Genomic DNA, 26805 nt, shown 5'->3' with positions numbered 1-26805 from the left:
AGCCTTTGTGGCTCGCTTAAAAGACATTCCGAGAATTTAGTTACCATTAAGTTCAGTATTTTTCTATGCCGTAATTCAAAGTCTAAAAACAAAACATTGCGGAAGATTTGGCGAGTTTGTTTTTAAACGCCAATGTTCTCACTTTAAAAAAAAAATGCGTACAACTTGAGAAACATATTTTTTATTTTCTGCGACTGAAAAGTGTCGTAGTTTTAATTTACAATTTTTTAAAATTTTAATCCGAAGTCGCGTTGTTAATAAAATATATTTAGCGCTTGTTGTGCATTATAAAGTCGATTCGCTTAAGCGAGCGCACAAAAATGAGATTACCGATAATTGCGCGAAATGAGAAAGCAGACAGTTTCGTGGCCATAGCGCAACGCGGCGGGGCATAATGCAAGCAGCGTAGTATTTCAATAATTCATTTCGTGGAAGTAGTAAGATTACACGGACGCTACAGACGGTGATTCTAACTTTCATTGTCAGTGCAATGACATAAGCATTGCGTTGCGCCGCGCGCAGTCATTCCTTTCGACTGACACGCGTACGAATCGTACGTCGTATTACAGACGCTAGAAAACAAGTCGTTTCCCGTTCGAGCGTTACATCAAGGGAATTATTTGCTCAGAGGAATCAAGAAGACCGTTTGGTGTAACGAGACTTTTGTCAATTAAGAAAGTTCAGTCGCTGCGGCTTTTTTTTTTCTACGAATCATTTGTTTTCGAGTTTAATTCTCAATCTGTGGCATCTGTCGCAAGTCAATCTCTTTGTGTGCATTCCGTGCAGCACGTGAGCTATAATCCGGTCGATTTATTATTATCATTTTTTTTTTTTTTTCTTCATTGATTCTGTAATTGTGTAAATTGTGCAACCACGATTACGAATTGCGCAATGAAAATCCGTCGCAATATCGCCTCGAATATACATGACGCTGGGCAGGACGCGCGCGCGCTCGTGTCGAAGTAAAAACGTGAAACCGTAAAACGAGACTTTACACATCCCAAATGCCCTTCTATTAATATCCCCGCGTATTGCAAAACCAGTCAGTCATATACCGAACTGATTATTCCGGGCAATTTCGTATCGATCCAGTTGACGATCGTCGGTGCTATTCGTGGGTTTCGATTTTGCGAGCGACTCGTAATTGCGCTTGCCGCGAGATGCGCTTTCCCGTTCTACAAATGCAATATGCCGCAACTCGCTGTTTAAGTAGCAATAATTTTTTATTGCGTCAACGATTTACTTAAAAAAAGAAATTATGTTGGATTTTATCCACTTCTGCGCACCATCGCGAAAAATAATTTCCCCGCGGGTTGATTGCGATAAAAAAAAAATTTACGAAAGGGGTTTCGAGCCGTGGCAAAATCTCTGCGACATGAATGAAAGGCGGCACGCGCAAGTCGTCCGTTCGCGTGCGTTTGCCCATACTAGCGAGCAGCGCGAATGGCTTGACCCGATTATGGCTATATATACATCAAAAAGTCTCGCATCTGGCGAAGATGTGCCGCGAACAACTGCAGAACGTTATCTTGGTTCCGGTTTCAAAATGAACCGGCTGTTTAGCTTCCTCAAACACTCGTAAAATCTGATGTATAGAGCCCAAAGTGGCGCACTTTCTCTCGTGGACATTAAATGGGCCAAATGAGGAACGCGTCGTCGTTCCTCTGTTCTTTTTCCTTCTCGAGACGTTAAGTTTAATGAATTTTCGTAAGCTCGAGATGGCCGCGATAATATGAAAACCAGCGCGCAATTGTTGACGGCGTTCGAGTTTGATATCTGATTTTTTTCCCCTCCTTTTTATTTAACATTTTAAATTAGTTCCTTCTCCGGCTGTTAGAAAAATACGTGCACGCGTACTTGTAATCTCAATTTGAAACGGAATGCCAACCGTAACGAATTAGGCCAGCCATCCAATGTTGTAGAACAACTTCTGCACAATATCAGCCTCGCGTTGCTTTTACGTCAGTTTCACAACGCAATATTGATCTTACATTGGTTTTATATTGATTTCACGGCGCGCAATGGGTCTCGAGTTGCTTTTATACGACTTTCACACGTAATCGGAATCACATTTGCGTAGTTATTATAGTCCACCAGCTGCTATGTCGGTCACGTTCGACGACGATGCATTTGCGAGTGCGAATCGTTCGCAACGGTCGGACGTTAAGGGGGAGGAAATCGTGGCGGTGTACCGCGGTTTTTCCATATAGAAAAAGAAACGATAAAGTTTTGATACGAATAGATTCACGGAATCTGACGGCGCGCGCGAGAGCAGCTAATCAGCAGGAACGATAATTGGTTCGCGGTACGCACAATTCTTGATGTCGACTTGACGCCGAGTGTCAGCTCGTTTTCGTGTATACATACGAATTATTAATCAAATTGTTGCGAGAGTATAGGCCGCGTCGCCAACCCAGGAAGTCAACCGAGGCGTTATCACCGGCTATTTTATCACTTTGGCCATATCTCGGCAAAACACGCACTCCGCGGTAATCGGAGTGTAACAATGGAGCTACTACGCAGAAAGATTTCTCTCATCTCGGCGTTAATAAAAATATCCATCTTGCTCGAACAATACAAGAACCCCGGGGACCTCTGTGACACTTATGAAAAATAGATTTTGTCTCTTGAGAGTCTTTAACGTTATCTTTCGAATATTATCTACGTAATTAGCTACGGTTCTCTTTATTCTGTGCGTTCCCTGTGATTTTTAAGCGTTGCTCCAAAATATAATGTCTTCATCTTATTCTGTACGATGTAAAAAATTTTCTAACTTTCTTATAAATTTATCTTGTAATTTAATTAAAAATTAATTTTTGTTATTACTATTAAAATAAAAGTTCACTAAAAATAAAATACAACAAAAGTTAAAAAATATCGCCGTTGAAAACTATATGTATTAGTGGACGTCGAGTCGGGATTAAAAGCTTTTGAAGAAGAACCGACAAACTACGTGAATTGGACACTCGTCGCGTATCCAAGTTTTTATTCAACGGAGCGTAGCTGGTAGCGCGAATTAATTGGCACGGACAACGATGGCAAATTGCGCAAAGATTACTTACGACTAATTATGGAATCCTGCCCCCGTTATCGCGGCGAAACACGCGGTTTCGCGATAATCGTCGGTTAACAATGACGCTACCGCTCGTTACCATCGTGCGCTCGCTATCAACTGCCGCGTGCAACAAGGACTCCTTCCTTCTCCTCGTCCCCAGCGGTTTATCAGCGATTTATCAGCGCTGGCAGCCGACCGTTTTGCGATTGCAATATCCCGTTGGGGGATTACCGCCGTCAGTCGTCTCCTTGAATTTTTTTGTACCCCAATGAGCTGATAATCTCGGTTTGTCCCAGCCGCCACCCCGGCGCACGATAATTCGTGGTTACGATAACGCACCCTGAATCACTAGACGCGCTATCAGCTCGAGATACAGAGCGCTCGCAAGTACGTGGCGACGATCGAGAATAATTTAGACACGTAATGAGCCTATCCAATCCGCCCGCGTTTCATTTTGTACGCTTCGGTAAGGCGTAGAAAATTTTCCTTGCTTCCTTGGGACTTCCACGGGATGAATGGCCTTACGGCCTAGTCACGGCGATGCGATGGATGAAACCAAACGTGCGCGGGAGAGCCACCGACCGGAGCAACAGGTGTATACCGCAGGAAGGCGGCAGGGTACCAACACGTGCTCGTACTTGCGCTCGTACATAGTTCGGTTTCAATGCGACACCCAACAGACATTACATCGCGGTCTGCGACCGCTAACTCGTTCGTTCGCGACATCCCACTTTCATTTGCGTCAATTTTAACGCTAGTACGTTGACCGAATATCATGTAACTTTACAATCTTGTCAACGACATTGGTGTAAGTAAATTAAAAGTTGATATCACGTTCTTTAATTTTGTATGCATAATGTATTAATGTCTTACATTATTTGAAATTCGCAGTTTATTTAAATTTAGAGTACGAGCTTCAGCTTTGTCGTAACTTTTTTTTTTTATTTATTTTGGACTAGAAATTAGGAGGAAATAATTTTTAATAATTTACATAAGAGCACTGACGAATTTGAAGACGAGTTTCTCTCGCGCAGTTTGCTCGGAACAGCTGCCGCAGTTGTTTGGTTGCCGAGTATTCTCGAGGTGTAGAGAAAAGAGGGATAAGCCAGAAGACGATGGTAGCACGTGCCCCGGGTCGGCTATACTCGTGAAGGTTACACACTCACCCTGGCATATTCCAGATGGACGGCAGGAAAAAATTTTCTTATAAACAACCACGGAGCTCGTGTTTCCAGCTTACATATAACATAGAATATTCGTTCGGCCTGATTACCGTCTTTTAAAACCATGGGAGGTTCGTGACTGATATTTTTAATTTTGTTACCGTTAAAAACTAAATAAGGACAAATTTATTAAATCATATATGACTCTTCGTCTGCGATTCTAATTTCTCACAGTTTTCGGGAGCAACGTGCTTGAAACGGCCTGTATACCGTGGAGAATGTCTAGTTAAGCGTATTTAATTATTCATGACTACAAATACGCGCTTTTACTAAGATTATCGGAAAGAGAAAAATATTTTTGTCGGCCGCGATATTAATTGCTTGGAGAACGTATACAACTTGGTCAATGCGCCGATCGACCGCAAATAACGTAAGCTTATGCAAATTTATGTTAAATGTGTCGGGGGTCAAATGCCATCTGGGTCGTGGGCATTGGGTATTTTAAATTTCCATTCGATTAAGTAAAGGATCGCACTCAGTCTAACCCGGGAATCAATTGATCCGATCAATAGGGCAAATGCAGTTTTATAAAGAAATAAAAAGATGGGGAAAAAAAAAAGAAAGAAGGAAAACTCGTTAATCCGCGATGCATCAACTGGCAACACCTGCCAGTGAACGTATCGCGATATCTCGATCTCCCCGTTATGTTCGGGCTACAAATGATACACTACGGATACCGATCGTTCTGATTTATAACGCAGGGCGTATGAAGCTTGCTGTACTAGAATAGGCACGAAATTCAGCAACAATACCTGCAACTTGAAATTTTATGCGTTAACGCAGATTTTTATAGAAATGCACTTAGTTTTTTTTTTTTTTTTTTTTTTTTGCATAATGCCTGCCAAATATCGCGCACGAGTCGATTATACGCGGCGTTAGCGCGAACGGCAGCGTAGAACCGCGAAGTTCCTGCGAAATTTTGTGCCGTTGAAATTCCACTCGCGTGGTCGCAGTTGCGCCGTTGACACGTGAATTTTTAATAGATCTTTTCGCACACCGCTCGCCTGTTCATCGTGCATTTGAACGTCGTCGGCGGACCAGGGCCTATCTTTTCGGCTGCGCCGCCGGGTGTCATTTCGACGCGTCGTACGCTTAAAACAAAAAAAATATATGAAGATTTTTTCTAATAATTATTAAAAAAAACCTCTCTGAATGCATTTTATAATAGAGTTCATAGTTACTCAAATTTTTTTTAAAACATATTAACGCGTTAAAATGTCCAATTAAAATTTCTCGCAGCAGAATTGCGTACCGATAGACGAGTTCGTTTCAATATCGTTATATCTTGCAGACCAGATCGCGAGAATAACGCTCGAGTGTCGTAAAGTACCGTCTCTCGTTCTACGTCGCGGAACAAGCGCAGCGACGACGACGGCGACGACGGCGACGACGGTGACGGCGACGGCGACGGCGAAGCACCTGCCTACTTTAGTGGCAGTTGCACCCCTCTTTATGACGATGCTATCTAAGATGGTTGTGCGTGCCCCCTTCGTTTCGCTTTTCGCTCGCCTCGTCGTTGCTCCGCTGCCCTCCGTGCTGGTAACCGTGCACGACACCTGACGCACGTACGCGTTCGCGCACACGTGCGTCATACACGCGCATCTCGCTCCATGAGAAGCTACATTAACTCTCAAGTGGAACTCTGGGTGGTAACTCGGGACAAGTTAATTTTTTTTAAGCTCCCTTTTGCTGTTTTTACATTTAAAGAAATATTATTTTTATTATTTTATAATTTTTTAATTATTATTTCAAAGGGAAATCGTTTATACCGATCGGATAGAAAGAATATACTTACGCATATATTTAAATGTATTTCATAGTTTTTTTGTATTTTTTGTTTAGATATACCGGCGCAAGTGCCGCCGTTAACACCTGGGACCAACAAGAAGATGACTGAGGCTCTGGAAGCCTCCTTCGCGTCTTGGGAAAAGGAGCGACTCCGCCTGAATATAACTAAAGGTCAGCTTTTATTCTCATTATTCTTGATTATACTTCTTCGTGATTATTCTTAAGCGCAGCCCTGTATAAGCTTAATTAAAATAATCGTATCACTCTTTCCTCGTAAAATGGCGTAATTACGAAGCGTCACGTGATTATAAAGCGCGCCTCGGCATCAGACAGAGGCGTTGAATGCATTTATTATGAGGCAAACTTTTTTTTTTTATTACATAATCTACAATTACAAACAATCGCTAATTGCGGAAATTCACGTGACGGTCGCCGTGTCTCCAAATTCAAACTACCGTGATTTTGTGAACATTTTTCAATCCGCTCAGATTAAACGAGAATCAGTAATCGTATCATTAATGCAAACATTGTCCTTTGATATTTTTAATCGTGCTAATTTATATGCATGCTCCGGAATTTATGATCCTTGCACCGCCTTGCCGTGCGAGTTGTTAAAAAATCGCTGCGGACACAGAAGGAAAGAAGGCACACGCACGCATACTCTTACATTCGCGTCTGCTTGCGTGCGTGCCTGCGTGCGTGCGTGCGTGCGTGCGTACGTGCGTGCGTGCATGCGTGTACGAGAGACGCGTAGACGGGTAGCGGGTGCGCGCGATGTGACGCGATGTGCGACGAGGCGGCCGGCGATGTGCAGGAATTGTGAATGTGATGTTGATGGTTCTGATGGGGAGCCGATGCCACACATCCGGTATGCGCATTCAGAGCCACGCGGGTGTGACGTTACTTCCGGTCTACATGCCCCGGGTTCGTACCCTCCAGGCCAGATCACCTACAGTCTGACCTCCGTGAACCGAACGAGCAACCTCCTGCTCCTCTTGCCATTTCACTTCGGGCCCTGAGACCGCCGCGCCGCTCCCTGATTCTTTTATTTCCAGAAAACATTAAAATGCCATTAATTCAGGTATATACATGTATATACTTTTTTATTTTTAATTAAAAAAAAATTTACAAAATCAATTTTAGAAATAAAATATTTCGATAAGCGACAAAAAATTTTTCAGTAGGATATAATTAATTGAAACATTTTTTTAATTAAAATAAGAAAGCTGAATTTTTCGTAAATATAATTAACAGATTGATTAAAATTTGTCTATGTATACGTGTGTTAATATATCAATATGTATTATGTCGTTGGGCTGCTTACTATAAAGAAAACGCGGCTCGCATTCACAATTACATTCTGTCGCGTCATATCACATTCGCTATGATTTATTCAAAATCTATCTCTCTTTTGAATAACAAATACAATCATAAGGATGGCTTCGCCGTATAAAAAAAAGAGTCCCAGTATCTCACATGTGATAATAAATTCTCAATCGCGATGCGCGGTGAAATCTGTTCAAGCCAACCAATCGCTCTTAAAGTTTTCGGATTTTAAAACGATATCTGCTTGCATTATCAGAAATAAAAGAATCCAGTTCTCCGATGCACCTGATCCGATGCGTCTATTATTTACGTCTCTTTAATGTATCGGCAGATGTGAAATGCGCGATTAGCAAATGTCAACACGCGCGGAGCACCTAGCTTGCCGTTCAATGTTTAATTGATGAAAGCGAAAAGGAAAAAAAAAAAAAAAAAAAAGAAAAAAAAGAACGAGAGAGAAATGTAAAGTAATATGTCGGTAACGAGAATCGATTATGTATGCGGCGATCGAGCAGTAACAGAGAATACATGTGCGGCGCTACGCGATACAGGCGCGAGCGTGGACTCGTGTTCGAATGCGAGGCGAGAAAGACAGTGTAAAGTCTGCTAACAACGCTTACGAGAAATAAGTTAGGCAAATATCGGTATACGATCCTCAAACATCGGCGGCCGCTTTGAACTCGCCGTGTCGTGCCGTTGCCATTAGACACTTTTGTTGCCTTGGCGTACTCGCTCACTTTTCCTTCCTATATTTATATTCTATTCTGTGCGAAAGACGTCAGTTCGCACTCGTACTTGATCGATTCCGCGAATAACGTCGCCCGGCCCTGTCTATTTTTTTAAATAAAAATAAATTTGCATTTGCGTCACGTGCTCGAGATCCTATATATTTATGCGACTGCCGAGAAAACCTCTGCTGTCGTATTTATTATCATTCATTTGCATTGCACCCTTATGCGCGAGGAGATTTTATCGGAAGAGATAGAATGAGTGAAAGGACAAAGAGTTTTACTTTTGTCTATAGAAGTTATGCTTTTTTTTTTTTTTTAATTTTTATTATTAATTTTTTTTGTAAGTTAGTGAAATTTATCGTTATCATTTCCGAACGAAGATAATCATTGTAATATGATAAAGCTATTTTTATCCTATCTTCACGTATCTCATATCTTAAATTTCTTTCTTTAAATTTGCCTTTATCTTTTTTTTCATATCGATTTTTTCTCTGAGGCAAAATTTTTAAAAACACCACGTTATTTAATTAAAATTGACTAGTATTTAAATACTTTTTTTATATTGCAATGGAACACTTTTTAATATTTCTTTAACATAAAAAGGCATTAAAATATACATAAGGTGTTCTAAAACAATGGAAGAATAATTAACTTTTATGCCAATTCTGCATTTTTTTTTTCGAAACATTGTATATATTTTGATCTTTCTTTTTTTACGAGACTAGACTTGAAATTTGAGACGTCTTGTCGTTAGTGCTAAAAGACGGCCGCGAGATTGTGCGAGCAAAGTTATATACATTAGCGAGTCGCTACGTTGGCAACTCCTGTTTGCATTATGAGCCCAACTGTACTTTTACGCAGCGAGATACCACGAAACAATGCAAGACACGCGTGCAAATATGGGCGCGCACCTCAAATGGGACATTCCGATGTTTCTCGGTATTGCTTCCACCAAAGATGGTCGGCATGGACTCTCGGACTAATGATCGCGCCGTCACAAACGGCAACGTATGTTCGCCGTTTCTTCGGCTTTCTTCTTTCGGCCGTCTAACCGGCGACTCGCTCTCAAATGACCGCGTACAAAAAGGCACCCGAACTTTTGGGTATTTTAGTTTAGAATTTTAGAGTAAGTTATCGTGCTTTATGTTTCTTTTTCATACTCGATAGAAGCGAAACGATAATTGGTTTTTCTCCGATCGATAACGAATTTGCCTTATCGCGGATCGCAAAATACGGCGATAAACAGTGGCCCTTCGGCGATACGACTCGCCGTGGTTAGTGCGAGGAACAATCTGGTTCTTATTTTTATTTTTTTCCTTTTTTTTGTTTTTTTTTCAGACCCAAGGCAATGGTCGGAAGCAGCTGTCGCCCACTGGTTGCACTGGGCTATTGGGGAATTCTCGCTGGAGGGTGTGGCGATGCAACCGTGGCAGCACATGACTGGGAAACAGATTTGTGCCATGGGGAAGGAATCCTTTCTAGCACGTGCCCCCGCTTTCATGGGCGACATCCTGTGGGAGCATCTCGAGATTCTGCAGAAAGGTGCGTGTTCCTCATACGAACGATGCGATCAAATCTGTCAGTCTACCTCGAACATCCCCTTGAGTGTCTGATGAATTTAATTCAATCACCATTTTTGAGATTGATTTTAATTAAAAATTCTTTTCTCTCAACGGAATTTTACACGAGGAAGTCTGATGGAACAGATCGCTAAAGATAAAGAATGAATGGAAAGATACAATACTTTTTTTTTTTTTTTTTTTTTTTTTGAAACAAAACATTGCGATCACTCTTGCGTTTCTTGCACGCCGGATGCACGCGAGGAGCCCCATAAGTTGTCGCAAATCCGGGGTTAATCGCGCGACGAGTTTGTCGCGCGCGTTACGCACTTTTTTCATAGCGAGCACCATTCGTCGACCGAAACCGATCGAATTTCCGTAAAATCGCGATGACACGCACCGTACGGGCAAAAGGACGGGACCCTGGCGAACAATGACGGGAGCGAGGACGGGGCACAGGGTGGTGGCCATCTCTCTCTTCTCTTCCTCTTTCCCCTTCGATCTCCCGTTTCGGTAGCGTTGAATCGACCCCCGGGTAAGGACCTTAGCTCGCGCGTAGCGCGAAGAGAATGAAGCGGAGAAAAAGAAAGACAGAGCCATAGAAACTCTTATTCCGGATATCCGCCGAAATGGTGCAGCAAACCATTGCCGCGGCCACTTAGACGCTTTTTCGGGGGCGGGAAAAGAATGTACTCGCGTGCACCAAAGAATTCACTCAAATTTCGATCTCGCGTACCGTCAATAGCCGAAGCCTCGGCGAGGATGGTCCCCTTATATTAGATCCTTCCGTGCTCTTTCATAGCGCGCGCGCTGAAAACAGCAAGTCAAGTTCGACCGTAGATGCGTTCGTCTTAGATTTGACAAAAACGCCGAGAAAATTCAAAAGAAAGGTACTTGCCCTAAATCTGTCCTTGCGCAGGATGGATTGGAGCAAGTGAAAGAGCGGCGCAAGTGGACAAACGTTTAATAGATCTAAATAGAATCCAAAATCACTACAAATAATTTTCCGCGCAGAGATAAAACTAAAACGCTCATATCTTTTAGCAAATTATTAAATTAATATTTATACCATATAAGTAAATATCTAAAAATTTTGCTTCGATTGTTAAATGTATAAATTAAGTTTTTGTCCGACCGTCAAACGTTTCTGAAAGCCGTGTGGCGGGAATGACTGAAGGGGAGACTTGAAAGGAGATAGGAATACAAAGATAGAGAAGGAAGGAGTTGAGTAGATCAAGACGGATAACAGAAGATCGTACGAAATGATGCGGCAGGAAGCGGAGGTTCGCTCGTGATTTAACTCCCGTTAAGTAAAACCCCCGTACTTCCTTATCGATTATTCATGTCGCCTCATCATTGGCACTGAAACCTCGGTTTAATCGACTAGCGTGATCTAAGGACGACTACCAACAGTAACTCGCCACGAAACTCAAGATTCGTCTCGAATACACAATCTCTCTGTTTCTCGTATCGAAAGGGAACGCGTAAATAAAAGCGCGAGTAAAGTAAAATCCTCAGCGCTGTTAATTCTCAAATAGAATACTGCAGGGATACGATAACTCAGTACGATTATCAAGCGTTAGAATTTTTGATATCTTTTTTTTTTTTTCCACTTTTTTTTTCACGTTTTAGAAATGAAAAAGGGGCACATGGGGCTGCGTGCGTGTTTCGCGACAGAGACGGGGAAAGAGTCGAATAAAACCGTCGTCATCGTGCTTTTCACATTCCAGCGGTGTAATTTATTATTGTGCTACGATTGTGAACGAACGTAGCCGGCGCGTGATCCGTCTGACCGAGGCGACGGTAATTTAACTGAAGCCTAGCGTGCACCCGACGCTCGCGCTCTGCTCGCAGCCGCGACACGACGTGGGTAATCGCTTTGATTCCGCGAATGAGAACGGATGTTAGGAAACGCTCTTGCGTTGTATAAAAAAGTAGAAACTAAAAAGTTGTATCTTCCTGTTGCGGCGATACCGATCGGATTCACGGTGAAATTCATTAATGCGATGCGTTTCGCCATCGTCGAGACGAACGATCGGTCTCTTTTGTACACACGTCGGCATCGAATGCAAACTCGGAGTCTTTTTATCGACAAATTTTTCTATTGCTCAATCTCTGGCTGAATAATTATTACTCGATAATGTATAAGCGTGAAACCGAAGAGAGAACAGCGCGTAGTGACTACGATAAAAATTTGCATATTAAAAGCGAAAAAAGTGTAACAGGGTGTACAGACACGAGAGGCGAGGAGTAAATATTCATGGCACGTAGGCAGTTTTACATTTCGAGTCTACGATTGTTCCACGAGAGTTCGTAGAAGCGTAGAAACCTAGCCGGCGATGAATCACAGCGATGGCGAGCGAGCGTCTCCTTCGCAATACGGTCGCGATGATGATAGTGCTACTCCAGATCGTTAATTACGATTGCGATCCGCGATGCGCGAAACAATCGTACTTACGGGGAATCACTTAATGACAAACAACGCAACATTTTATTCCTGTCACAATCAACGCGCGCACTGAAAAACTATCGGGGCACACATGCCACTACGATAGCCGTTATCACGCGAAGATAAGAACCTTAATTATTACGATTAACATGCTCGCTATCCATAAGGGTATGTGTGATCGCCTCGTATGTGTACGAGACGCTCATGTGCCCCGTGGACGGTGAACAATGCCCTAGAATAGTGCTCCTTTTCTTTTCTTTTCTTTTATTTATCGCTGAAGCTCTTGCTTTAGTTTTATAGTTATCATACGAATCAGCTCTGATACAGAACGCATTGAAATTTTGATAAAAAACAAAGAACATTATTTGAATTTAATTTAATCCCGTAACATTGTCGAACAGACAGTTTACAAAGATTTACGTCACTGATACACGTTTAACTTGAAAAACTCGCGAAGAATAAAATTGTACTGATCACGTCAAGGAAACGGGTTACGTAAGTTTAATCTCTTTTTTTGCGTTAATACAAAATGCAAAAAAATAATAATAAAAAAAGGAGATTTTTTTTTAGTCAACGTACGTTAATAATGTTAACAATCGTCGTTACAGACAAATATAACTTTACAGTTTTTTTCTTTACCCCCCTTTTTTTTTGTTTAAATTTACAAACTGTCGTGATTCTAAGACCGGTTTAAATGGCAGATAGGAAATTAATTGGGGATGAGACGCGAAGGCTTGTTTTATCTCGCGCAGAGATGCAGCTCGGTTGAGGATTTATCTCCGTTTTACATTTAGATGTCGACGCAGCGAAGGCCTCTCTGGAGAACGTGCCGGCGAACTTGTATGAAAGCGTATGCGTGCCAGATTTAGGTGATTTTTTGGGATACCAGGGTGGCGGTCATCAGGTAGCAACGCCAGAACATAAAACCCCGCCGACGCCCGCCAATTCGGCCACCTCCAACTCCTCCGGTCCTCCTCAGAGCGGTACGCAACAACAACCCCCGATACAACCCTCTTCGGGCGCGGTGTCCCTGCCATCGAGACAGTATCATAGCGATGGTAAGTCCAATTTTACTATTCCTCTCCGTCTTCCTTCGCCGCGAGTAATTAGCGAACGTAGGAGCCTTAGCAAAGTCTCGCGTACGAAATTTTCGTGGAACAGTCAACAATTGTCGAGGGCATCTCTTCGTCGCGAAACACCGAGGCGTTTCCCTAAAAAATAACGAGATCGAAGTCACGTTAATTTCCCTCAACAAATGCGCGCGCGCGCGGAAAAGGCGTCATTGACGATAAGCGTCGGACGATTGCAGCGATCTTCTCTTCCTATATCGTTCTGGCGGCCCCTTCCTTTTCCGATACCGATAATTACTCATATGCGCGAGACCGCTGAATTGCGCGGCAGGACGGTTTTATTTATTTCCCCCGATTGCAAGTGCAAACGAAAGCGTGGAGGAGTTTCTCATTGTTACGTCAGGTCCCGGGTGATAGCATCTCTCAGGTTGGTGCGTTTGCACGTGTTGCAAACACAAACCTCTCATTATCGTCACTGTTCGTTCGTTCATTTAGCATTTCTTAGTCGTGTCGCGGGGTGCCGCCTTGACGACAGCTTGCGATTTCACCGTATACGTAGAAATCGAATCGTCCAACCTCTCGGGGGGCTGATTGCGATACGGCTCGTTACGGCGCGCGACAGGAGCCGCTTCGTTTTCCAGCCGACGTTCGAAGCTCGAACTTTTATTTGGCCGCCCATCAGCCGGCGCGTCTTCAGACCTTTATGTAACACTTTTGCCTGGCCCATTATATTCTTCACGTATCGCGGTAATGACGGGAGATTATTGTTGAACCTGAAAAACTTATTCTTCTCTTACGGCCCGCGCACTCTTGGATTCCCGGCGAGCACGCTACCACATCGTATCTGAATAACAAACCAACTATCCCACAATCATGTATGATAGTTTGGAGATAACATCGGCAAATGATGTAAGCCAGCTCGCGGCATATTCAAACACATTTTTTTTTCCCCTCTCTTTTCCATTTTTTTCCTTTTTTTTTTTTTTACGGGATTGCGCGCGAAATGGCTCTCGTTATATCTCTCACTCTCTTGCGCGATGTTGTTCTATTCATTTAGAAATTTTGTACAATCCCGTGAAACGCACACGACGTCTCCCGATCGCGGTTGCCGGGCGAGAAGGATTCGCGCCGAGCTTTGCAGAATCTTTTGTTGAATGGAGCCGACGAGCGTCTGCATTGCGCAACGATTTTGTTATTGTAACGGCGCGTTGCGCAACGCGGGATTTCGCTGGCGTGTGCTCGAACTAAGGATCGTATTATTCACCGGTCACGAACCCAGGTTTTAATTTCTTCGCGGCGCGGAAGAACGAATCGCCGAGTGAAAATATCAACGTCAACGCTGGCGCAACGGGTCATATAAAATTTCTCTGTTGCGCCCGCCGTGACGCGGGGAGAATTTTTGCACAAGCGGGCGTGACCCAGTTCTTGTTAGACTATTAACGTTTGATCGTTTATCTGGCTTTGACCGAGTTACTTTCGCCGCTGTGTGCGTCTTATCCATTGTAGAATCAAATTCATCATTACGTGACGAATCAGCTCTCCCCAAGTGCGTTTTGCACAACGTACATTAGCGTACCGCTGACGAAAGACCAAGAAGCAACGCTCATGGTGCACCTAACGAACGTTCATAGCTCTTACGGGGGTATATTCGAATACATTTTTGCGTGTTAAAAATATTAAAAAATACAGCCGCGGAATGGATTTTTAAATACACCTTGCGTTGTCGCTAAATTGTTCCTTCCGGTTCTAATAATTGTCTTAAAATTATTCAGAACACGACGTCAAGTTAAAAAAAATCGGTAATTACTTAATTAATTAACAATTTATTAAATTTTAAAGTCACCAACAGCGGTATCGTGACTGGCTTCAAGTGCGAGAATATGATGCACGTTAGTTGTTTCGTTCCTAGGAACGTTACGAAATGGAAGGGAAAGAGATTCGCGTCGGGGGAGCTGACTTGCAATCGCGAGAGCTGAAACTGCGATTTTGCTCGCGTTACTATATCGCGAATTTTATCAATGGGAGATAATCCTTGTGGCGGCGTGCGCGCGTCGTTCCGCAATCCGTGACAGGCGAGTATGCCCACTCGCAATCGCAAAGTGCGTTGATGCCGGGCTCGAGGCAAGCGCGATAGAGCCACGCCGACGCGACGGACGAAACGGAATAGAATGGAACGAAGCGTGCGGCGGGGAGCGGAGGAGAACATTATAAAGCGAGTCTTCGTACGTAGCGCGCGGGTAACAATTACCCTAGCGACGAGGGGCCTTACGTCACCGCAGCAGTGACCGTGGGTGAACGAGGGAAAGTCGGGTCCTCTACACGCTCCGCCGCGGACAATAGAGACGACTCGCCCGCGCCGCGCCGCGCTACCTCGATGTAACGCGCACGCACGTATACACCTATACGTGTGCGTGGACGTTAATGAATGCGCTCGTACATCTCTCATCCCGATTTCAATCGTTCTCGTCTACGTGGAAGGCAGAATGAAACCCGCTACCATATTAGAACGGCTGAATTGGCCGTTGAAAAAAAGAAAAAAAAAAATATTCCCACCGTCGAAGGAATTTTAATAACTTCTTCAATTAATTTTGATTTTAATCGAAACGACTTGTCGAACTGTCATCGGCCTTCTTCGTTCTCGTGCGCTGCCTTGATTTATGAACAAAGCCGTACGCGTAAAAAAATGAGAGTTTATTTTTTGCAATGCGACTTGTGTAAAATCAGTTTGGAAGAACAATGCAGTTTTATACATGCGGTGGTATTTCCTTTAAGGAGGAATAAGAGCAAGAGCGCTGCTTAAGAATATCTGTCTTTGATATCTCGCGTGATATTTTGGCGTCCGTCAGATACTGAAATATCGCGCAAAATATCAAAGGCGGACTTTTTCGGGGAGCACGAAAATTTGGCAAGCACCGAGTACTTGTTCGCACGACGCCAAAGTGCTCCGGCTTGGCTGGTACCGCGTGTACGCGTCTTACCGTCGTCGTTACAAAGCGACCAACACAGACGTTCGTATAATAGACTCATTATTTCTGCTTGCTAAAGCACTGTTACGTTATGTATCACAGCTCTTCGAGGTCTCTGGTTCGACTCTCGCTTATCCTCGCTTTCGACCTCCTCGTGTTGGAACCGACGTATTTTTCTGTTACTTTTAGAATCGGAGTCTGTTACGACTAATGGTCAATTTTTCATTTCGATATTAAAAATTCAGACAATGTCGAAAATGCCTTAACGATGATAATATACTTAATTGAAGTCGCGTAACAAAATTTTTCTTTCTTTTCCTCAATTTAGTAATTCTTAAAAAGTTGCGTATTTACAGAAATAAGATAAGATTCGGCTGTATTCGATTATAGTTCTTCCATCCGTTTTTGGCTGCACGAAACAAGGTAGTGGGTCTTTGGGATGAATTTCGTGAACGTATCGACAGTGATAGCGCGTGCTGTCCATGAAGACAAGCGCCAAGCTTGTCGCGTATTCATTGCTTCGTGTCACGTAGCACGCGCACGTGCACGGATCTACAAACACGCGTAACGCCTATATGTGCGCGTGCATATTATGTATAAATTAACGAGAACGTGAGAGGGGAACGAGGGACCGAGAGTGGATCGAATCTCCGCGCGCGAAACCAACGCGTGTAGTTTCACGAAGCACCCGCGGTGCCCAAAAAAGGACCCGTGACGTCTGTTGCTAGCGTTTACGGCTGAGGAGAACGACGAACTCACTTGCGACCGCGAATACAATGATTATTTGTTAGGCAACCCCCTGCATTGTGATTAACGTCCAACGAGTTACGCGATCTCGATCGTTTCTGCCTTTAACAGCGATTTTAAATAATCATTAATTAAATTAATTACTCTAAAGTTTTTCTTTTCACTACGGAAAACTTTGCTGTGAGTCAATTTTTTTTTTTTTTTTGTATTTATAATTTATTGAATTTTTATTCCTGAGTAACCAAATCGGCGCGAGTTTCGGGAATAAGAATTAATCTTTTAGTTCGTTTCTCTGTGTTTTTATTGGTGCCGGAGGCCAAAGAGAATTGTACGCAGTTTCTCAAACCGGTATACTTAACGCGCGATTACGGCTACGGGAAGCTTAATAAGCGCGATAATAAAACCGTATTAAAACCGCAGTAGTGTGAACGGCACTTTGGGCGGACAAGAGATCCGCGCGATTTTCCGCGTTACGAGCAGAATCGAGGTAAGTCCAGATACCCAGTGCAAAACGAATCCCGTCAATCAGGTTATAGAAATTTATCTCAACTCTACTGAATTAAGTAATTTAATTAGTGGGACTTTTTTTTACCCTGTACGTTTAAGGTCGTCCCGAAGAAATCCGCGATTCGCAATTGCTGCGCGAATGCGTTTCTGGCGGCGAGTCATATGGTGCCACCGCAGATACTTAGGGCAAAAAAAGGATATAAAGGGCGACCGCGTAGCGGGATAGAAGTAGAGGAGGCTCGTCTAGGGATGAAGCGAATAGAAGCAGGAAGAAAGGGGCGCGTCTGCAGGACACGAAGGGGCGGGCGGGAAGGGTAGTTGGCACAGGTTGTATTCATTCACTCGTTCATTCATAGTTCGTACACCGCCTCGAGGGTCTACAAAGCCTCTTACTCATTCAGAACTCGTGACACGACCGTGCGGCATACGTACGCGCGTGTGCGTGCACGTACGTATGTCTGCGTTTCTTTTCTTTTTTTTTCTTTTTTCTTTTTTTTTTTTCGTCCTTTCTTTCCCGTTCGTGCGTATCGTGCTCCTTCGCGCCACTACCATCGCCGCCGCCGTTGCCGTCGTCGTCGTCGTCGTCATCATAGTCATCGTCAAGGTTTTCGTACACATACGCCGTGATGAACGACGTAAGGTAAATATACGAGTCGACCGGAAATAGAAAAGTACGTTCCCTCTCTGGCATAAATGTCTCGTGCCGCAGAGATCCTTTTTGGAAGAGTTTCAGCGTTACTTTAGTCAAATAATTCAAGTAATTACTTATTTGAATTAATAAATTATTCTCGGTAAATTAAAAATAAAGTTGCTTATTTTTTATCAATAGGCGAAACACAGTCGGTCAAATTAGCACATTTGGCATGTTCAATCGTGAACGTAAAAAATATCGCGATGAAAGTAAATAAAAGGAACGGGCGAGTCGGGACCAGAGGGAGAAGGTAGGGGCGAAGAAAAAAAAAAGCAGGAGCGATATTCGGAGCTCACGTTACAACCGGAAGTCGCTGGGCAGGACTGGTAGTAAAAGGAAAGAGAGAGAGAGGGGAACCTACCCCAATACCACTTCGGGGCGGCAAGATAGTTTTATAATGTCCTCGAGTACTTCTCCCTTAATGCACTCGTAAATGCACCCTCCTTAGAACCGCTTCGCCACCAGTATTGTTGCTCACTTCGAGAGCGTGTCTCGATTGAGAGAAAGAAGAAGAGAACCAGATCGTCTTGTGTGACTAGTTCTGTCGAGAATATACGTTATAATAGCGATTCTCTTTGCAGTAGATTTTACTGATATTTTCCGTGGACAGAAAATAAATAATAGCAATTGACAACCGTTTTCTTATTTTATTTTGTTTTATTTATTAAATTTTTTTTACATTGAATGGTTGCAAATAGTATTTTTGCAAATATATCGTGAGCAGAATATATGTACAATATAAAATTCTTACGCTTATTTAATCGTAAAGTATATTAATGTTTTTAAATGTCAATATAAATTCAATTTTATGTTAAAAAAAAAAAAAAAAAAAAAAAGAGCGGTAACGAAGCGCGCGCGTTCTTATTGTGCGGCCCTCGTAAGTCCCATTACTATTGCCGCCGAGGCTACACAAGAGCTCGAGAGAGGCACGAGGCGTAGGGGAGTGAGCGCTTCCGGTCCCCTCTGCATCACGTGCGAGACCGCCGCCGAACAGAGAAACCCCCGTTGCCTCGCCTCTCAACATCCGGTCTGTTGCGCGCCTCCGCCTCCCCTCCGGTCGCAGCCCCCTCTCAAAAATAGGCTAGGTCCTGTCCCTCTCGGCTCGCGTCGAAACGCGTTCATCACCACCGCGAGGCGCGGTACTTGGCCACGCAAAGATCTGCCGCGGCGAAACGCTGCGTAATCAACACCGGAATACTCCGGCCGGCGCGTTTCTTTGTCTCGCCCGAATCAAGTCGGAATACGTTACGTGAAATTGTACAACATCCCTGCGAATTGCGGCGCATTGCGCCTTTTATTGCTCTTTATTAGATTTTATGAAAGCATACGATTCCGCAAACTTTGACTCAGAGAGTAATTAATGAAATTTTATAAATGATAAGTGCACGTTGCGCGCATGTTTGGTAATGATTTTATCGATTATTACGAGGTACATGATTTTTATTAAGTATTTGCGATACGTACATATACATATACATATTTTATATTATTTTCGTATTATTTTTAATCAATGAAAACGACCAAGACATTATAACGATATTGATATAATGTGTGCTTTTGCAGCGATGTCTAATTAATTAAAGTACCGTGGTAATTGCGGGTCACATTGGCCTTTGCGCGTGTAGATGAGACGCATTACGTTTCACCATTATGAATTACGCCATTACTAACCGGCCGATTACTAACTTGTTATTAGCTTACTGGTTGCCGTTTTCCCATTGGCGATTTCAACGTGACAATCAAATTCACGAGATATGCGAGACTATCCGCATCGGACGTTTATTGCGATACCTTATCACTTCGTCTCCCGCTTTGTGCGAATATTTCTCGTTATGCGACGTCACATACGCGAAATCGCCCACGTATTGCCATTCTCGTTAAGAGATAATGACGGGAATTATAAAAGTTCGACTTGATGCAGCACGCACACAACTGCCATTTTTCTGATGTCGCTATTATTATCATTATCGTTACAATTTTATCTCGTTTACGCGTTATTGCGCTGTTTTTTCGACGAATATGAAGAGAATTTTTTTTTCATTAATTGAGAAGTGAACGCGATGAATATACATATGTGTAAAGTGGCAAGAAATTCAATTTTTTTTTTATTTAGTAATTTTGCAACATTTTTGTGCGGTATGTAAGACTGACTAAATACCTATAAATTATATAAATTATTACGTTATAGACTTAAAAAAAAAAAAAACTTGTAGAAATTATACATGTGCCGAATTTTGTGAGATAGATCTACATTTTTATTCACGAAAGTGATTACGGATCAGGCGTCGTTCGTCGTCGTCGACAAGCGAGATCCGAGTCGCATCAATCAAAGGTACGGGCGTCGGGTATTAACGTACGTAAGTGCGCGAAAGGACGCGATGACGATGACGATGACGATGACGGCAACGGTGGCAGCAGGTGGTTGAAGCTCTGAGGGGGCGTTTTGCGATCTCCCTTCTTCTTGCTAGCGATCTTTCCCCGCGCCCTCCCTTTCTCTCTCCTTCCTTGCTCTCGAGTTTCCCCTTGTTCACCCCCCTTGAACAAGCGGTCGGGTTTCCTATCTCGTGCCCCTCTACTCGTGATGCAGCCCCACTCGAGCGGGCACGTGAACTCCCACCTTCCACCTCCATCGTGCGGCACCAATGCGACACCGGGTATAACCGTGCGAGACGGTAAGAATCGCCGGTCTGGGCCCCACGAGCGGGGAGAGAGAGGAGGAAAATGCGATGGAGGATGAAAGAGACGGGGCGCGGAACGGTAGGGTCCGCGGAGGGCGAGGAGGGCCGCGCACCGTGGAGCGGAAACGGCGCGGCGCTTCGTCACAGTGACACGCGCGCTCGCGTCAAGTGGAGGAGTGCGCGCCAGGAGTTGCACGCGAGAGTGAGCGATCTCTGTGCCCGACGAGACACGTCTCCGCGTTGTTCAACGTAACGCGTTCGCAGTGGCGAGGTGCAATCCCGCGCGGATAGCGTACCGTGTTTGGCCGAGCGAGGGACACGGCGGATACCCTTTCGAAATTCGAGCCTCTTCGCGGGAGCGAACGGTGTGAGAGATTGAGACGTAAACGGCGAGTTTCAATCTCGTCCGTAAAACGGGTGGGAAGGGATTGTGGAACTGAACGCAGTGAGTAATTAGTAATCAGTGAGGAGTACCGTCCGGAAAATCGATCTCGGTTCTGCGCGCGAGCTGAACGCCCCGGCGAGTGATCGAGAAAATTACCCGGGAGATGATGAACGCGGTGAGTAATTAAGGGAACAGTTTTGAGAATTAAAGTCGATTGTGGAGCTGTGAACACACGGTGAACTGGCCGACCGGGGACCACGACCGCATCCCAGGTTGTGGGATCGTACCAGGACGAGGAAGCGATACCTGAGGACTACTAAACTCAGCTGCGTGCAGCTGAGTCAACGGAAAAGGAAAGAGCCGATGCGGCCAGCCGGGGAGACACCTGTTGCGTCGCTTTGCGGCTAAACGACAAACGATTCTCTGCGCGGGAAAGAAACCTCGGGTCTTCCGAGTAACATCTTAGATAAGAAAAGAAAAAAAAAATAAAAAGGCAAAGATATTGTCGATCGGTCGTTGAAATCTCCCGGTCCGGAATCTCTCGAGGATAGGTGACGTTCTGAAGAGTCTATGCCGACCGCGAGGAGCGGAGGGCGACGAGACCTGGCAGGAGACGATAACGCGAAGGAAACCGAGGAGATCGCCGCCGTAGTCGTCGCAACGAGCGCGTTGCGACACACCGCGCGATGCGCAACGTTCTGGCGAACGGCGTGTCGTAAGGTCGGTCGCGCGTTCGTCACCGAGGAGTGACCAACGTCGTCGTCGCGCGGGACAATCGAAGGCGACGTCACGGCGGGCGTCGTGAGCGTCGGGACGTCGCGGCCTTCGGGGCAGGCGCCGGGCATAATAGTCGACGCGTACGCGACCGGCGGCGATATCGGCGCGCTCACGACCGGCAGCAGCAACAGCAGAAGCAGCAGCAGCAGCGGCAGCGGGACCGGCAACGTTAACGCCGTCGCGTCTTCGGAAATGGTGCTCCAGATGCTGGACACGCTGATGACAGGCCACGAACCGTTCTACGCCGATTACCCCGCGTACCAAGAGGCGGAGCCTCTCACCAGCCATCATCCGCATCATCAGCATTCCCATCAGCACGCGATCACGCGCGGCAACGGCAACGGCAGCGGCGGCGGCAGCGTGCTGCCGCCGGTCTCCTTGGACGCGACCACCCACACGCCAGGTACCTTCATCCTCGCCAACCAGATTTGGACACTCGGAAAGATTTTTATTTCGATCACAGGTCGCGATACTGTAAACCGGCGATAAGATACTCGTTAAATGAGTCGTTAATCATTTACGCGTAGCTCCGAAGCTGCGATCGTGAGCTTGCCACTTGCATGCTATTCGTTAATTACTTATTAAACTCTATGATTTTTCGCGTACTTAATGTACGATTCGAGAAGTCGGTTAAATGGAGTTGTCGTACCGATTATACGGAAATTAACCGTGCGTTTTACTGTTCTTTTTCGACGATTAATTTTGGAACGTAGTTTATCGTTTTACCTTCAAGCTGCTAGTCTTTGTAGACAGTTTTCGGATTTTTTTTCAGACTCGAAGAAAATTTAACGATCGAAATGTATCGGCGTCTGGCGTAGAAATTATCGCGTTCTACATTAAGGTGTTACAGTAAATCCTAAGTGTCAATCGATGCTTATTATTTAATGCCTTTGTGGTTTCGGTCTGACGATGTTATCGAACGATTGTCTTTAGCGTGTGAGGTCAAAAGTCGGGAGTTGCATATGAGTAGACAGAATTATTTGCAAGTTACGCGATAACCCAGACGGCAATAAAATTCTAATAATTTTCAATCGGGGCCGTCTCAACGGCAAGATATTTATCACTTTTTCTTCGATATCAGTCGAATAAAATGATAGTTTCCAAATTTACGAATCTAAAGCTTCGAGAAACGCATACGAGAATCGATTGAACGCTACGTAATTTTTCAAATATCTTTTTATCTCTAAATATCAATTTATCTTACGGCGGTGTATCACAATTATAACATTCGGCTATCTGCATAATGGCCCGTAACTATGTCGTTACTTTGAACATAAGGATCTTTTGTTCGCGATGCACGTCTCTCGTCCTTCCCCGTTAAGGTGTGGCCCTCGTTAAGCCGGCAATAAAGCGTATCGCGCAAGGTCTCGGCGGCACACGCTTGGGAGCTCGGGTTACACGCTTCGGATACGTCGAATTGCACCGGGTCCGGAGATCAAAATTGCATCAACGTTGTACGCGAACCAAGATATCGATGTCGCAGTTCATAAAGTAAATCGAATCCAACTCGGTCGTCGTCCTGCCCGCGCGACCGATCCTCTTCCAAGGAAAACGAATAAATGCGACGATTCGCGAGCTGCGGTTTACCATTAAATCTTTAACCGTTACATTTTTTTTTTGTTACATGCTCTTTTGATAACTATGAATTGAAAATTAATGATGCTTTTAATTATTCAGATTAAGTAATTGTGAGCCTTTAATGAACTGACTGACGAGCGAACGATTTATTAAGGTGAATGAATTTTGAATTGTCGATTAATTAAGGCTGTTAAATTTTCTTCAACGATTTGATTCGAGATATTATTCACATTTCTATTTCATACCGGTGGAAAAAATTACGTATTCAAGATCGATCGTGTATTACGCGTCTAAAAGCTGTCCGCGCGCGTCTGGAAAAAAAAAGTCGTAGCGTCATGATTTTTCGTCATTCGGAGTCTGGGCACACTCGCGCGTCCGTCAGTATCGTTACGATGTGATTTCTAGATCATTAATCATCGGCTACGAGAACTTTTATTCGTGACGACAGTCAGGAGAAGAGTAAAGTCTTCCCACTTTGAAAAGACGCAATTAAGGGAGGGAAGTCCGTGTAACGCGAAAAAATTAATGCGATGTTTGGCATCGAATGAATAATTAAAACATGAAATTGACAAGTTTTCCGCGCGCGTAATTTTCTCTCGTGATTCTCGGGACTTTACTCAGTCTCTAAGAGAGAAAAAAAAAATAGCCTTTTTTCTATCCCATGCGCTCGATTTTTCTCTATCCGATTATTCCGCTTAGTGCCGATAATTAATAACGCGGAGGCGGTTGGGACGAGCGACGCTTTTCTTCTCGTAATACTCGCGATTATGTAGATTCCCCGGGTGCGTGAACGTGCGTGCGTGTGGCGTGCACACAGATGCAGCCGCGAGGTAGGCTGGAGTGTGGGAGAGTTCACAGGTCACCGGTCTAACGAACAATGCGCGATTTCGTTGTGCCGTCGTCATGGACGACTTTTTTACGAGCCGTGCTCATCGCGTCGCCGTGTACGTGTAACGCTCAGCGCGGGCGTGCGGACGTGTGCGTTTCAAGTAAAAGGAACGATTCAGGACCACGACAGGTACAAAATCCGCGGACTCTGGCACGGCCGGGAGAAAAAGCGGCGTCGTTTCGCGGCCTTTATGCATTGTTGTGCATACGCGATAGATAGACGGCGATAAAGCGGAGCACGGTCGTTACTTTCGTTTTAACGCGATTGCGGGGCCGTTAACGTTTTCTCTCCTGGCGCATTGTTTTAACGGCGGTGTTATTTATTTCAATAGAAAGAACCGTCGGGATGCCTCCGCTAAGTTGTACGCGAAGAGATTACGAAATCCATACGCGTTGCTATTAGCTAAAAAGGAATTCTGTGTTGAGTTGAGTTCATTATCATTTACTTATTCGCGTAAATCGGGGTAATAAATATCTTGAGCTTCGATAACCCGGTGTTTCATCTGGAGGTTAATACGCTTCACTACCGAGAACAGCGTAGTTGATTGATTTGAATATTCTAATTAGTCCTTCAAATTAAAAGAACATTAATCACGTTTGATAAACCTCGTCTTGAAACGTTTTGTTTTTTTTAATATCGAATTTATCGTCAGACGGCACGGAGATTAGGCGAACAAAAGTAGATGACGATTCCATATAACAAAGGTCGTGTGTGACGCATGTCGCTATTGTACGAAATATTAAATTAGATTTTTCCCGGAAAGCTCGATATCATTTCTCGAACACGGTTCATACTCGTTCGTCACGAAAGTGATACGAGAAAAATTGAGGACGCCGGGAAACGGTCCCGAGGCGAGGGTCCACGTGGCGAACTATCGATTTCGTCCTAACGAGAGTCCCGGATCCTGATGCAGATCGCAGCCATGAGTTCCTCCGGGCCGAAGATAATGACCTTCCGGCAGCTAGCGAGTCGAGAACATTCGTGAGGCAGGTTTTAATTTTCAAGAGGCCGCCGGGCTGCTCGGCGCGGCTCGTTCTCCTCTCCTTTCTTCCTCTCTTTCTATCTGGTGCCTCGGCAGACAGCAGCTGTGCACGCCGACCGGGCGTTTCATTCGATTTGGCACGTGCCACGAGGCTGCCGCCGTCGTTGTCGCCGCCGCTGCTCCTGTTACTGCCCGCCACCGCCTTCGTTGCTCACCGTTACTGCCGCCTAAGCGGCCGGCAGGCTTTGCCAGTCCTCGGCACCTGTTTCACAGCTGATACGCGGCTGCTGCTACTTTTGCCCACTCGATATGCCATAGCCCGGCGAGCCCGACCGTGCCTCGTTCCCACTTTCTCGCGCGACGGCTTCCCTCCGTTCCGAGATAGGCTTCCCCAGCTCGTCGTAGCTGCCGAAATGTTCCCGTCTGTTGATCTATTAATTAACGAGAGCTTTGGGTCATGGGGTTCGACAGTAAGAGCTACATTTAGGGAACATGCGTAATTGGAGAAAGGAAAAAAAAAGAAGAATATTTTAAAGACTTTATAGTTGTTAAAATTTTTTTTTAATTTCTACTTTACGGTTTCGATATTTTAATCGATCGTTGATTCAACGCGTTCGTCGTTAGATCTTTAGGTCTTAGGCTTTTTTGTTGCGGCAAGAATAATAAGTTAAACGCATGCACGATTACGTTGACAATTTGTGACCGTTCTTATCTGTTTAGCTTGTAAAAATGAAACGCCGTATGTCGCGATGAATTATACTTTGAAGATAGATGCGACCGCGTGCCAATCGGTCACGAAACGGCGTTAATTTTAACATAATAGTTGTTTGCGCATTTGTAGCTACAAAGTGGGAATAATAGTTAGCGGTAATTAGTAATCGCAGTTCGGAGTTATCTTGTTTCAGGAAAGTTAAATTTTTGCGATAGAAATAAGTTCTTTTTTTTTTTTTTTTTTTTTTTTTTCTTACTCTAATTATAGTTGGAGGCACATTTTTAAGCGCGTTATGCCTGAAATTCTAAACGATGACTGGCTTCGAAAAGAAAGATAGAAAAAGAGAGGAGAGAAAGATAAATAGATAAAAAGAGAAAGAGAGAGAAAGCCATGCGCGTGTGTGTGCAGCGTGAGGGCCAGCTCCAGGCTGCACTCCCACGCTCATCGTCCATGAAACACGGGGTGCGAGGTGCAGCTCCTACACGCGAGCCTCGCAGGTGTACTCGGAATATGCAGGGTCTGTCCCTACGGCCCTATTAACGACGCCACGGTCGCCACATGGACACGGGAGTTATGGGAAAGCAGGAGGGGCTCCGCGAGTAATTATTCCTACGGGAAAGCGCGGCCAAGACGTTCGTGATGTAACTGCCGCTGGACGAATCCACGGTGTCCTAGGGCGATCGCGTTATTTCGTC

General features: G+C 44.5%; 1 protein-coding gene across 5 annotated transcripts in view; it reads left to right on the top strand.

Annotated features, from left to right (window-relative positions):
• Pnt (ETS transcription factor pointed) overlaps positions 1-26805 on the top strand; it is an 82509-nt gene that overhangs the window by 51219 nt on the left and 4485 nt on the right. For 4 of the 5 annotated variants that reach the window (XM_070669156.1, XM_070669155.1, XM_070669154.1 and 1 more), the window contains 3 exons: positions 6121-6237; positions 9459-9662; positions 12923-13186. In XM_070669156.1, the coding sequence (XP_070525257.1) occupies positions 6121-6237; positions 9459-9662; positions 12923-13186 (585 nt within the window). The remainder of the gene's footprint in view (positions 1-6120; positions 6238-9458; positions 9663-12922; positions 13187-26805) is intronic. The other variant, XM_070669158.1, reaches the window with a different exon arrangement.

Source organism: Cardiocondyla obscurior, linkage group LG18 (assembly GCF_019399895.1).
Source record: "Cardiocondyla obscurior isolate alpha-2009 linkage group LG18, Cobs3.1, whole genome shotgun sequence".
Classification (NCBI taxonomy): Eukaryota; Metazoa; Arthropoda; class Insecta; order Hymenoptera; family Formicidae; genus Cardiocondyla; species Cardiocondyla obscurior.
The sequence above is the reverse complement of the archived record's forward strand: the minus strand, read 5'-3'. Positions and strand labels throughout refer to the sequence as shown.